The sequence below is a fragment of the Macrobrachium rosenbergii genome, chromosome 11 (assembly GCF_040412425.1).
Source record: "Macrobrachium rosenbergii isolate ZJJX-2024 chromosome 11, ASM4041242v1, whole genome shotgun sequence".
NCBI classification, from domain to species: Eukaryota; Metazoa; Arthropoda; class Malacostraca; order Decapoda; family Palaemonidae; genus Macrobrachium; species Macrobrachium rosenbergii.
The window spans coordinates 43,548,117-43,560,616 of NC_089751.1; the positions used below are offsets into that span (position 1 = coordinate 43,548,117).

General features: G+C 35.3%; 1 protein-coding gene across 3 annotated transcripts in view; it reads left to right on the plus strand.

The window, feature by feature from the left end:
- Positions 1–12,500, plus strand: part of LOC136843380 (uncharacterized) — a 20,832-nt gene that overhangs the window by 1,812 nt on the left and 6,520 nt on the right. Inside the window, exon 2 of one of the 3 annotated variants that reach the window (XR_010854536.1) lies at positions 5,135–6,934. The exons of 1 other annotated variant lie outside the window; for it this stretch is intronic. Coding sequence is in view for 1 of the 2 variants with exons in the window: in XM_067111728.1 (XP_066967829.1) it covers positions 9,700–9,819 (120 nt within the window). In the remaining variant the exon portion in view is untranslated. Of the gene's footprint in view, positions 1–5,134; positions 6,935–9,579; positions 9,820–12,500 lie in introns of those variants that run through there. One more of the 3 variants, XM_067111728.1, reaches the window with a different exon arrangement.

A 12,500-nucleotide genomic window follows, 5' to 3' on the forward strand; every position in this document is an offset into this window, starting at 1 on the left:
AAAAAAAAAAAAAAAATGGAAAAAGCAGTGCAGCTGGGGTCAAAAAAAGTAATGCTGAAGAACTAATCACTTACAGTTGGCTTGTCCGGAAGCGCTCAGAGACCCACAAATTCATTTGCTCTATACAATTACTCTGTGGAAAAAGTACTACCTTCGGTGCACCACGTAATACACAAAGCTGTACTTCCCTACTGAGAATAAAATGTATCCGTGTGTACCCCTTTTTTATTTAGGTAATAGAAAAATGGGATTAATTAAGTTTCAATCCCCCTCCTCCCTTCAACAAGGCAGAATTCTTAGGTTTCAGTAATTTAGATTTTTTTAATTTTTTATTAGAGGAAATCTACAATATTTTACATTTTTAATAGTATTACAATCAGAATTTCATCAAAGTTAACTTTACCAAAAACAAATATAATTTTATCGTACTATTCGGGTTGACAAGTATTTTATCATGTACATTTTATAAATAATCTATGTATTTCAATGTTAATATTTTTCTGTAGTTACCCATATAATTTTATCAGTACATATCTTTTTTTATTACCTTTGATTTTATAAAACGTCTATAGTAATTTAGATTAGGAATGCATCCCTATAATGACCGGTCGCATTCCCATGTTATTCTTTTTCCTGAGATTGTTGCTACTCTTGTGCTTTTGCAATTCACTTTTTGGCTCACCCCCTCCTTCCCAACCTCAACAACCCAGCGATCAACCTGACTTGGCAGTGTATGGTCCATTCATAAAGTGTTAGGTCTGAGGTTAGACAAACCAAAAGAAAACGGGGTTGACCAAAAAGAAAACGGGGTTGGACCAAAAAGAAAACGGGGTTGGACCAAAAAGAAAATAGGGTTGGACAAATATGAGTTAAAAATGCATGAATATGGAAATAATAAGTCTGAAAAATATGGACTGTGGTTTTTGAGATATTTAACTACTTTCCATTTTAGTTTTTACGAAATTCATAATTTCCGCCAGACGGTGTTAGTCATTTGTCATTTTCCTTTCATTGTAGTACATCATACACAAAATGAATTTAATGAAAGAAAAGGAGTTTGTTTCCCCCTAACATTATTACGTAGCGCAACAAACGTTAACAACTGGTACTAGATGTAGAAGTGCACACATCCCGAAAATTATGTTCATTACTCTTCGAATTCGCTGAAGCGCCGTTAACCGATGTTCGTAAGAACCGGCATTCTGTAAGAACAGCACCCACTCGCCCACCCCACAACCCTTGGTGTTATTCAAATATAAAATTACCACCTTTAATCACTGAAGTTTAGGCAAACTTCACCTCCCCTTTCACGTTGTCACACACTCGACAAATTAAAGAACTTCCTTGCAGTTTCGGCTTTTTTAGAGCAGTCAGATTCCTGGATAACGCAAAGTTACTGGGTTTGATGAATAAAGACAAAAATTTCTAAAGTGGTAACTGTTGTGTGTTGTAATCGTTTTTGTATTTGCTTGTAGGCTGGTGTTCTTTGCGTCTGTTTGCAATCTTTCAACATCACTCCTCACAGTGAATCCCGGTCAGAGAGAGAGAGAGAGAGAGAGAGAGAGAGAGAGAGAGAGAGAGAGAGAGAGAGAGAGAGAGAGAGAGAGAGAGAGAGAGAGAGAGAGAGAGAGAGAGAGAGAGAGAGGAGGGGGGGTGTAAAATTTTAAGTTGAATGGTAAATAATTTCTATTTCAGTGATGAAACAAATCGGATGCAATACATGCAACACCGTGTATTGTATTCGCCCACTGCTTCAATCAGCATATGTAACTGGATGGATAAAGCCCTTGCTGATACTTCAGTTCTTGTCATATTTAATAGTTTCCACACACCCTGCTTCCAGTTTTGTTTGACGTAAAGGTATAATGAACTATGTTAAGAGAACAATCGATTCTGCCCAGTAAAATACCATTAATAATAATGGTTCTAAAATTTACATTATAATTACAAGCATTAATTATCCCAAAAGCAATAAAATGCATAAATTTGCACAAGACATGCATGGCAAAGTCATAACTTTCTAAAACGTAATTTTTGAAGTGACGAAATACACTGACGTAACACTATGAGAATAAATACAAGAAAAAGGTGTGCTAATGGTTCAAAGGGCACTTCAGTAACAGCAAAGCTTTACTTAAACTTACTTAGTGTCCGTCCTTTCACCCTAAAGGAAAAGAGTAAAACTTTAATTCAACTGCATTAAAAATATATTTACCTATAAAATTTGAGAATTAAGTTTAATTTTATGCATAATTAACCTCTGAAATCCTATTCAATTGGTAATTTTTCTTTGCATTTTTTTTTTTCAAAGGTCACCTTATTTCATTTTTAATTGGACTGAGAAGTTAGCTTTGGTCCTGGTTTAGGGTAGCTGCATGGGCCATCTCAATCCTGCACCAACTATTCTGGATGAATTTGGTCTAATGGAACCAAGAGGCAACTGAAAATATTAGGATGTTTGATTTCGCATGTTAAGGAAGATTCACTTATCTACTATGATTCCTCAAATATATTCCGAAGACTCCTTCATGACCGTTGACAGAAGGGCCTTCAAAGGCCTTCACCATGGCTGTCACCAATAATAAAACATGCCTAATTGTATATATAAACTGCTTAACACGACGGGCACAGTACAGGTGCCTACCAAAACGGACTTTTCTGTATAAAACGGTACAATGCCTCAGTGGCTGGTTTGAAAACAAACGCAACGTCACCGACGTAAAAGTGAGAATGCGTACCGTGATTTTCTTTACATGATAATGCTAACCAAGGCTCCAGTGGCAACGAAAACTACCGGAAGTGGTCTCGCCATTAAACTGCTGCTGTGAATGACGTCAACAATGAAAAACTTGCTATTACTAATTCAGTAATATAATTTTCTAATATGCATGGTTTGGCCCCTTTGTCTTCATTTGGTTTAGTCAGTTGGGTATGTCGGAAGCAATATGACTGTCTACGATTATGTGCATCATGAAGCACTGAACAGACAAAGGGCCCGAAATTAATAAAGTGTGCCAAATGATACAAAGCCGAAGTGTTAGCTGCATCATTATTTTTTATTAATCATTAAAGAACTGCGGAGGCATCCTGGTACACAGACTGGTTATTTTAACAAGTTAGAATACAAAAAATTAATATTTTAGGCACTTTGGCGCGAGCGGACGCACACTCCAACCCCATCACCCCCACCCGCCTCCTAAACACACCAGTTTATTCTAAAAAAAATCTAATGGTTAGTCACTTGGTGAACGAATTCTTCAGCCAAATACTCCAGTGCAAAGGCAGAGTTAACTCCGGAAACTGATAATTAAATGAACTTTGAATGAAAACAGAAATGCATAATGCCTTGAATTCCACTTCATGACAGGCAGACGTGGCGTTGATTTATTCATTTTGACTTAAATTATGAACTAAAGTGAGTATTAATTTGCATATGTTTTTTATCTTGGCATAAATTCCTATTGCTGAACTTTTGATTAAACACTCAATACGTACGCTTTAGAATTCATGTGCATTTCTGTACTTATTGAATTTTGTCTGCCTATTAGGGAACAAGGTGCGTAAGCAAAACATAATGGATCTGACTACCACAGTGAGGAAAAATGAGGTCGGTCTTAATGGACTTCTCTTTGGGCAGGAATTAAGGGCAGTGCCTCCTAAATTTAGGCTGATTGTATCTCTGAACAGCCAGTGCAGGCTGGAAAATGACATTGAGAAAGTACGGACGGGTATAATGAATTAATTTTGGGTAGGCCTGATTGGATGATTTCCACAGATTGCCGTCGCAGCAACAATAGTATAATGTTATTTCTAGTCTAATCATTTTATTTTTTTATTTTAAGTATATCCTTTTTATTATATGAATAACTTGCCAGTTTTACTTCACCTACTCCAGAGAAGCCTTTTAATATGCAGATGGTGTGGTGACTGAATCCCAAAACGACGAATTCACTGCAATATTTCTTAAAAACGAATAATGATTGATTATATCTATTAAAACTGGAGTCACAATATCTAGGCTATTGACGCCGTAAAAAATTTAAATAGAAAACTAAAAATAAATTTAAAAAGAATTTCATATAAAAATATATAAAAAATGTACATAATCATATTATCGATACTTACATATACTTTAGGCTATATGTACAATTTAAATTTTGTTGAGGAGGCCCGAGCATGGAAATATTTACGCAGAGAACAGGAAAGCATCACAAAACTAAATTTGTGGTCTATCAATAACAGATATTCTAGACATGGAAACTGTCAAACTGATCTCTTCACTTGGAAATAAAGTTGAAAACTACCACCTTTGTCCCCACGAGAAAACAAACTTCGTTTGAGCTGCGGTATTAGTAGAGTGGCGGGGTGTGGGGTGCCACCCAGTCACCTGTTGGGAACCAAAATGACTTCTATTACTGCAGTCTCGTCTGCATCACCCCTTCCAGTCCCCGACCTAGATTTGGTTTTGAACATTGTTAATTATTTTAATTTTATTCTGGCTTTGGTGGTTGTTCAGTACGTTAAAAATACTTGGACAATGATTATTTCATAATGAATACGTTTTTTCTATCGCTTTTTTGTTCTTGTGTTTAGCTTGTCGGAAATACTTAAACGAGAGCAATTTCTTCTTTGGCAACTTTTTTTTTACATAAAATCGTTTAAAGGTTTCAAGGTTAACCTTCCACAATCATTAAAGAAGCACTGTCTATTACGAGTCATATTTTGTTCTGCACTTGTGGACTGTCTTGTTTTTCCCGAGGGGTACCTAGGTTCCATTTTTCTCTACCTCTCTTCTTCCTTCTTCCATTGCATTTTTTATCGACTGTTAAGGCACTTAACATAACTTGTTAAAGTGGTAAAGCACTCGTGAGCTTCGGCGGTCATTCCATCCAATGGACCTAGGTCTCGCCTCTTGCCTTCAACTGAAAGTTGAATTGGTTTTGTATAGTATAGTTTACTTATTCGCCTTAATGATTTACTACGGCATAATTTTCAACACTAAAACTAGGAATTACTCATTGGTTTTTATTGCCTGCATACCTGTAAACTGCGGCGAGTCAGTGTCTATGGACTCCAATATCTTTTAGACATTTAATATCTAAATAGTAATGCATCTGTTAATTGTTACTTTCAGGATACCTTCAGTGGTCCATTTATCGAAATAGGACAAAGAGGACCATCCTGGCCGAAAAGCTACTACTTCTGTCTCATTTGCAGAGCTCTTCAGAATGATAAGCGTTCTTGGGTTTGCAGGCCAACAAAAATGCCTTTGGTGAATGACAGCGGTTTTCCAATCAGACCATACCAGTTCTCAGAAGGCAGAACTGAAAGAGCAATCCCTTCAAAGAAGCAGCCTACTGCAAAAATTACTAGAACACAAAATAAGGAAGATGAAGTCTCTTTTGAAAAAGAAAAACTCCTGCCTAGAAGAGGCTCAAACGATTCTTATGGGACAATGGAATTTACATCTTCCCCAAGGCATCACTGGTTTGATTCTTTTTCCTCTTCCGGGACATATTCTAGTACCTCTGGAGCCTACAGTCAGTCATCGACCTGTCTAGCAGACGACTCGAGCAATTCTATTGTCACGGTTGCCTTGGTATTTGACTCGAGTTCAGACGAAGGGAGCCCTCAGCAGGGCCAGGATGAAATCATTATTCCTCTGCTTCCTGAGGGAGACCTTTCTGCTTTGATGCAAGAAGGAAAATTAACATGCTCGACATCGGGGGATGAAGTATGAGAACTTTCTCAGTGTCTTATGTGGGATTCTTCTTATACACAGGCCACAGGTGTGCGTTATTTGGATGATGTTCATGAAATAATGCATCTGGTCTTGAAAAACTCTGGGACATTTGGAAAATGTAGATACGATGAGGGCACTTACAGGCCTTGAATGTTTAGCAAAATCGAACTTAAAAGTACAAGTTTCGTAGTCTTCGTTAGATATGATAAATGACACTTGTTTATTTTGTCTTTTATCCAGGATAATACAGTCACACAATGAAGTGATATTTTTGCTGCCACTTAGTTTTCAGTATTTAAAAGCTTTGACACTGAATGCAGTGTCTCATGATCACTTGTGGATTATTTACATTATTAACTTAAGGGTTAACTTAAAATAGTTTTTATACTGCGTGACTGCGTAAGCTTAAAGAAATGCAAATTCCGTAGTAAATAATGCTTCTTAGTAATTTTAAATTCTAAATTCATAATGTGGCCTATCCATGTGTGGCTGTAATACTTATCACTGTTACATGTGATCGATGATAAACAGGATAATAAAGTCTTGAGTAAATTTATCTTTGGAGAAATACATAATTGGTTTACCAGTTTATATCTAATTAATCGATTAATAAGATATTATTTTTTTTATATGACGGTACCTTATATTTGTTAGCTATGATAATGCAACCTTGATTTTCCTAAAATTCATGTATTTCGTTCCAAGAAATTATTCGTAGCCTACGTAACTTGCCGCATGTATCTTGCCACATATTTGACTGCCGTTTTAGACTGCATTTTACCTTTTTTATAGCTTTTGACTTCATTAAGTAAATGCAAGGTTATAAAAGCAACCGATTTACCTATTATATGTACGTGGGACCGCTGAAGTATTGACGTTCTGTATCAAAGGGATATAAAAGCCGTGTGCCTAGTTGCTTCTCACAGTTCTTATTTCTTGCTTTATAGCTGGTTTATCAATATTTTCTTTTAACCGAACGATGTTGGCTTTTTAACTAATTTAATGTGACTATTGTCCGGCCGATAGATCTGCACTGTAGTGTTTTTGGATTACGAAAAGTTCGTCGACAGATGAACTTGGAACCTACAGGAGAGGCTTTTAAAATGTCTTAAAATGGACTGATTTGTTGTAGAGTTGCACAATCACGTGGAGTATGTTTAAAATAATAATCTAATAAAATGTACCAATAAATGCGGATTTGTTTCCCTTCCGAAAAGTACTGGCTTGACAAGCTTTTGACAGTTACTCTCTTGCCTGTGTCACTATTAATCTTCCAGATCGGAAGTCTGATTTCTGGGAAGACTCCCCTGACTCTGAAGGGATCTGAAGTGTTCTTCTTCCACTGGTATTATCTATTGGTAAATGCTAGACATGGTTGTTCTACTTGATTATCCCATCAACTCACATAACTATTTCCTAGTATAAACGAACTATAGATGATTGTTTTTACAGCACTGTGTTCAAGACGTTTTGTTTTCTAACGACTAATTTGGTGCACTGGTAAGAGTGCACGTGCGTGCATGAACATTTTTTTGTAAAGTACTACGGGGAAATTCTGTTCGTAATTGTATAAAAAAAAAGTTAAGTATACCTTAGTTTAACCACACCACTGAGCTGATTAACAGCTCTCCTAGGGCTGGCCCGAAGGATTAGATTTATTTTACGTGGCTAAGAACCAATTGGTTACCTAGCAACGGAACCTACAGCTTATTGTGGAATCCGAACCACATTACAGCGAGAAATGAATTTCTATCACCAAAAATAAATTCCTCTAATTCTTCATTGGCCGACGGAGAATCGAACGCGGGCCAGCAGGATGCTAGCTGAGAACTCGTAACTGTATAAATTTAAAAATGTAATTCGGTTCTCTGTGGATAAAGTGGGAATTTTACATGCACCACTGCCAAAGGTGAATGTAGCTTTGTATAAGCTCTTCAGAATAAGCGAATTACCGAAACACACCCGGGTACTCGAAAGGTGTGTAGATGCTGGCATAGGGTCTCACATTATTTATTCCGAGGAAGTAATGTCAAACTATAATATATATAATCTAAGTACACTATGATGAAAGAAAAGGGCAAAGAATGACCTAAAAATTTAACATACTGTCTATAGCTAGCAATAGAGGTTAGGATTCTTTTTTAAGTACGGCATTTAAACGTTCAATTCGATTCTCCTTCTTGTAACGTCAAAATGGGCTTTTAGACGTTAAAAGGTAGTCCGTCGATTATCAAAAATTATACAGAGAATTTCACTGGCCTTGATGGATTTGCTGTAACTTAACAAATTACCTCCGTTCATATTCTTTCTTCCAACTTACTTTCCACCCCCTCTAATAATTGTTTCATAGTGCAACTGTAAGGCTTTCCTTCTGTTGCACCTTTTAAGTCGTCTTACTATCAATTTCCCTTTCAGCGTTGAATGACCTCAGAGGTCCCAGCGCTTGGCCTTTGGCCTAAATGCTATACTCTAAGTGAATATTCATGAGATTTGTGTACAGGCAAACCTGTCTTGTCTGCCAAACAGATTATAACTAATTCATTCTAGGCATGATTTCTAGATTCTGCTATCGTGATTAAACCAGAATTGGGTTTTTGTCAAGTCACCACGAAACCGAAAAACACTTGGAAAAGACACGAGAGGAGAAAGCAGAAATTATATGAAAGTGTTATGTTTTCTTACTGTAAATAAGTACTTTTAGTTGAGCGAGAATAAAGAAGAGGGCAACTCCATTAGACAGGGCACAGCTCTATGCGGAGCGCTATTAGAAATACATTTTATCTTCACACCATCTTCCCTCCGCTCATGTCAACATATAACTAGATAAGATCTGTCCTTACCTTCGTAACTTCTAAGCCTAACTACATGAACAAAGTTAAGTTCACAAAGCAACAACTCCGAAAAGAGCATAAACCTGTTTTCCTTAGAAACAAGACACCCCAAATGAAAATAAAATTTGTATGTTTCACAAACAGCAAATACAGCAAAATGACACATCACAGTTATGTCCTAAGTAGAATATTTGACCTTAAGATAGTAGTACAGTATCTGCTAATTATTTCATGATAAACTTAACCCAGAACACAAAATAAGAGAATGAAGGGAACTTTATTTTCACAAGAATAAACTATAAAATTCACGATAACCCCCTAATTCCTCCCTTCCCTCACCCCCTCTCTCTCTCTCTCTCTCTCTCTCTCTCTCTCTCTCTCTCTCTCTCTGGTACTGGTTGTAACACAAAGGTGTTCATATATATGTGTATATATATATATATATATATATATATATATATATATATATATATATATATATATATATATATATGTATATGTATATATATATATATATATGTATATATATATAATTTATACTGTATATATACATATAAATTTATGTATACATATCATATATACATATATTTATACATAAATTATATATATATAATTATAATATATATAAACATATATATCTATACAAATATATATATATTATATATATATATATATATATATATATATATATATATATATATACATATATATAAAATTTATTCTTCGTATACGTACACACGAGCGAGTAATCTAAGAGGAATTTACGAAGTTCGAAAATCTCGCACAACATCGTCTTTTTATTGTGGATTATTTGTAATATATATCAGAAGACCAGGAAAACTATCGAAACAAAAATTTGGCGGGGGGAGGAGAATATTCTTTACACTGTCGATGTTCACGAGATGGGGATTTGAAGGCGACTTGAGAATAATTTCATAAATTTAGGTGACAAATCAGCATTGGCCTCCATTATCAGCCCGATAATCTAAGGCTAAAGGTTCTAATAGGCGACACTCAGCGCTCAGGATGCAGTCCCCACTTGACGTCTCCACTCTCAACTTCAGTGACGGGTGCTTGTCTACAAAAGTGTTCCTTGTCTACATCACGGTAGCTGATTAAGGAGCTATGGGTACATATGGAATCACTCACGAGGATGTGAATGCGATTTTCGCCTTGTTCTTCTTCGTCTCTGTTATGGGCGTATTCCTGTGCCATGTTTACTGCATTTGTAAACACACTGGGATAGTAAGTAGCAGGGATTTTTGTTTTAATTCTTCCAAGTAAATAATGTTGTGAAATATATGGCTCGGCATCAGACGCAACACTGGAAACGTTAGACCCGGTTCATAATGAAGGCCTTAGAATATGTAGGTATTGACCATGGATTTTTGTTTTAATGCTTGCAAGTAAAAAATGTAGGTACTGACCACTGATTTTTGTTTTCATGTTTCCAAGTAAATGTTGTAGGTATTGACAAGCGTTTGTTCAAACCTGCATTTCTCTCTCTCTCTCTCTCTCTCTCTCTCTCTCTCTCTCTCTCTCTCTCTCTGTTCCCTTCGTGTCCTTGTAGTAGTGCACTCAGGAAGGATGATTTTGACCTAACCCGTGAATAAGTTACTTAGTAATTAGCAGACCATTGCAGGTCACAGCTGAGAGAGAGAGAGAGAGAGAGAGAGAGAGAGAGAGAGAGAGAGAGAGAGAGAGAGAGAGAGAGAGAGCAGGCCTGAATATTCACTACTCTAAAATGTATACCACCAAAACGGGAAGGACTCGCCAATGCAGTCCTCACCCCATCATTTTGAAATCATTCATACGATTCTCTCTCTCTCTCTCTCTCTCTCTCTCTCTCTCTCTCTCTCTCTGTGTGTGTGTGAGTGTGTGTGTGACCTACAACAAAGCTGCCACTGACGTTGTAGCGAGGAATGAAATAGATATTTGTCACAAGTCTTTAACAAGATTTATCAAAAATTTTTTAATGGTGCAGTTCGTTCTTAGGAAGAAACTATTTTTTATAAAACCTATAACATCCTAACTTAGAATGATTTTCCAGAAATCTCGCAGCATAACGCATATCGGCTCTGAAGTGATATTTCTGAGGGAAAATTTTCTCAAGCTATGTAAATCTTCACCATTCAGACGTACCACTCATTTCTCACCAAGAATGTCGGCTAAACGAATTGCGATGCAAATTCAATTTTACAACAGAATTGTTTATATATGCCACATTAACTTAAGTAAAAAAAAGAGATGTACATTTCAATTCGCTTTCAAATTTTGAATACGTCCTATATGCGAGATTTCTGGAAAATCATTCAAAGTTGGAATGCTATAGGTTTTAGAAAAAATAGTTTTATCCTAAGAGCTAGCTGCACCGTGAAGAAATTTTTTTTTATCAATTTTGTTAAAGATTTGTGAAAAAAAAATATCTATTTCACTCCTCGCTACAACGTCAGTGGCAGGTTTGTTGTAGGTCACAAAGAGAGAGAGAGAGAGAGAGAGAGAGAGAGAGAGAGAGAGAGAGAGAGAGAGAGAATCGTATGAATGGTTTCAAAACGATGGGGTGAGGGTTGCGTTGGCGAGTCATTCCCGTTTTGGTGGGATACATTTTCAAGAAGTAGTGAATATTACCTTCTGATATCTTTTATGGTGTTACTCAAATTCTGTTTTTTGGAATAATACGCATGCTCTTGCAGATATACTGACTATAGCTGCCAACATCGTGGCTTCTTGTTTAGCGATAGTGGGAACCGTGAATTATAAATAGATATATTTACCATTTGGTGAAGATTAGATGTTGATTCCCTTTGATATATAGCCTATATGTACAATATATATATATATATATATATATATATATATATATATATATATATATATATATATATATATATATATATATATATATATATGTGTGTGTGTGTGTGTGTGTGTGTATGATATATATGTGTATATACAGTATATGTATTTTATATATATATATATATATATATATATATATATATATATACAGTATATATATATATATATACACATACACACAAAATAATAACAATAATAATAATATTAAAATTCTTCAGTGGGATAGTGCCACCAGTGCACTCACCCGCTGCACTGTAGGCAGTATATGTATTTATATATATATATATATATATATATATATATATATATATATATATATATATATATATATATACAGTATATATATATATACACATACACACAAAATAATAACAATAATAATAATATTAAAATTCTTCAGTGGGATAGTGCCACCAGTGCACCTCACCCGGTGCACTGTAGGCATTACTTAAGGCTTTTTGCAGCGTCCCTTCGGTCCCTACCCGAAATCCGTTTCATTCATTTTCCTCTATATACCTCCGTTCATATCATCTTTCTTCCATCTTACTTTCTGCCCTCTCCTAACAACTGTTTCACGTTGCAACTACGAGGTTTTCCTCCTGTTACACCTCTAAAACCTTTTTGCTCAATTTCCCTTTCACCGCTGAATGACCTCATAGATCCTAGCGCTTGGCCTTTGGCCTAAATTTTATATTCCAGTCCCAATAATAATAATAATAATAATAATAATAATAATAATAATAATAATAATAATAATAATAATAATAATAGGAAAAAGACCTTCTTTAATACAGGTTTGTTAAACAAAATGGCAGTTTCAACAGCATTTATTTTATATAGTAAACGCTCAATTCGTCTTATCAATTGCTTTTCGTTTACTATATAAAATAAATGCTATTGAAACTGCCATTTTGTTTAAAAAAAAAAATAAAATAATAATAATAATAATAATAATAATAATAATAATAATAATAATAATAATAATAATAATAATAATAATTCTTGACGAAGTCTAATCAACCCTAGACTTCGTCAAGAATGAAACATGTGTAACTGAGTTGCAATTT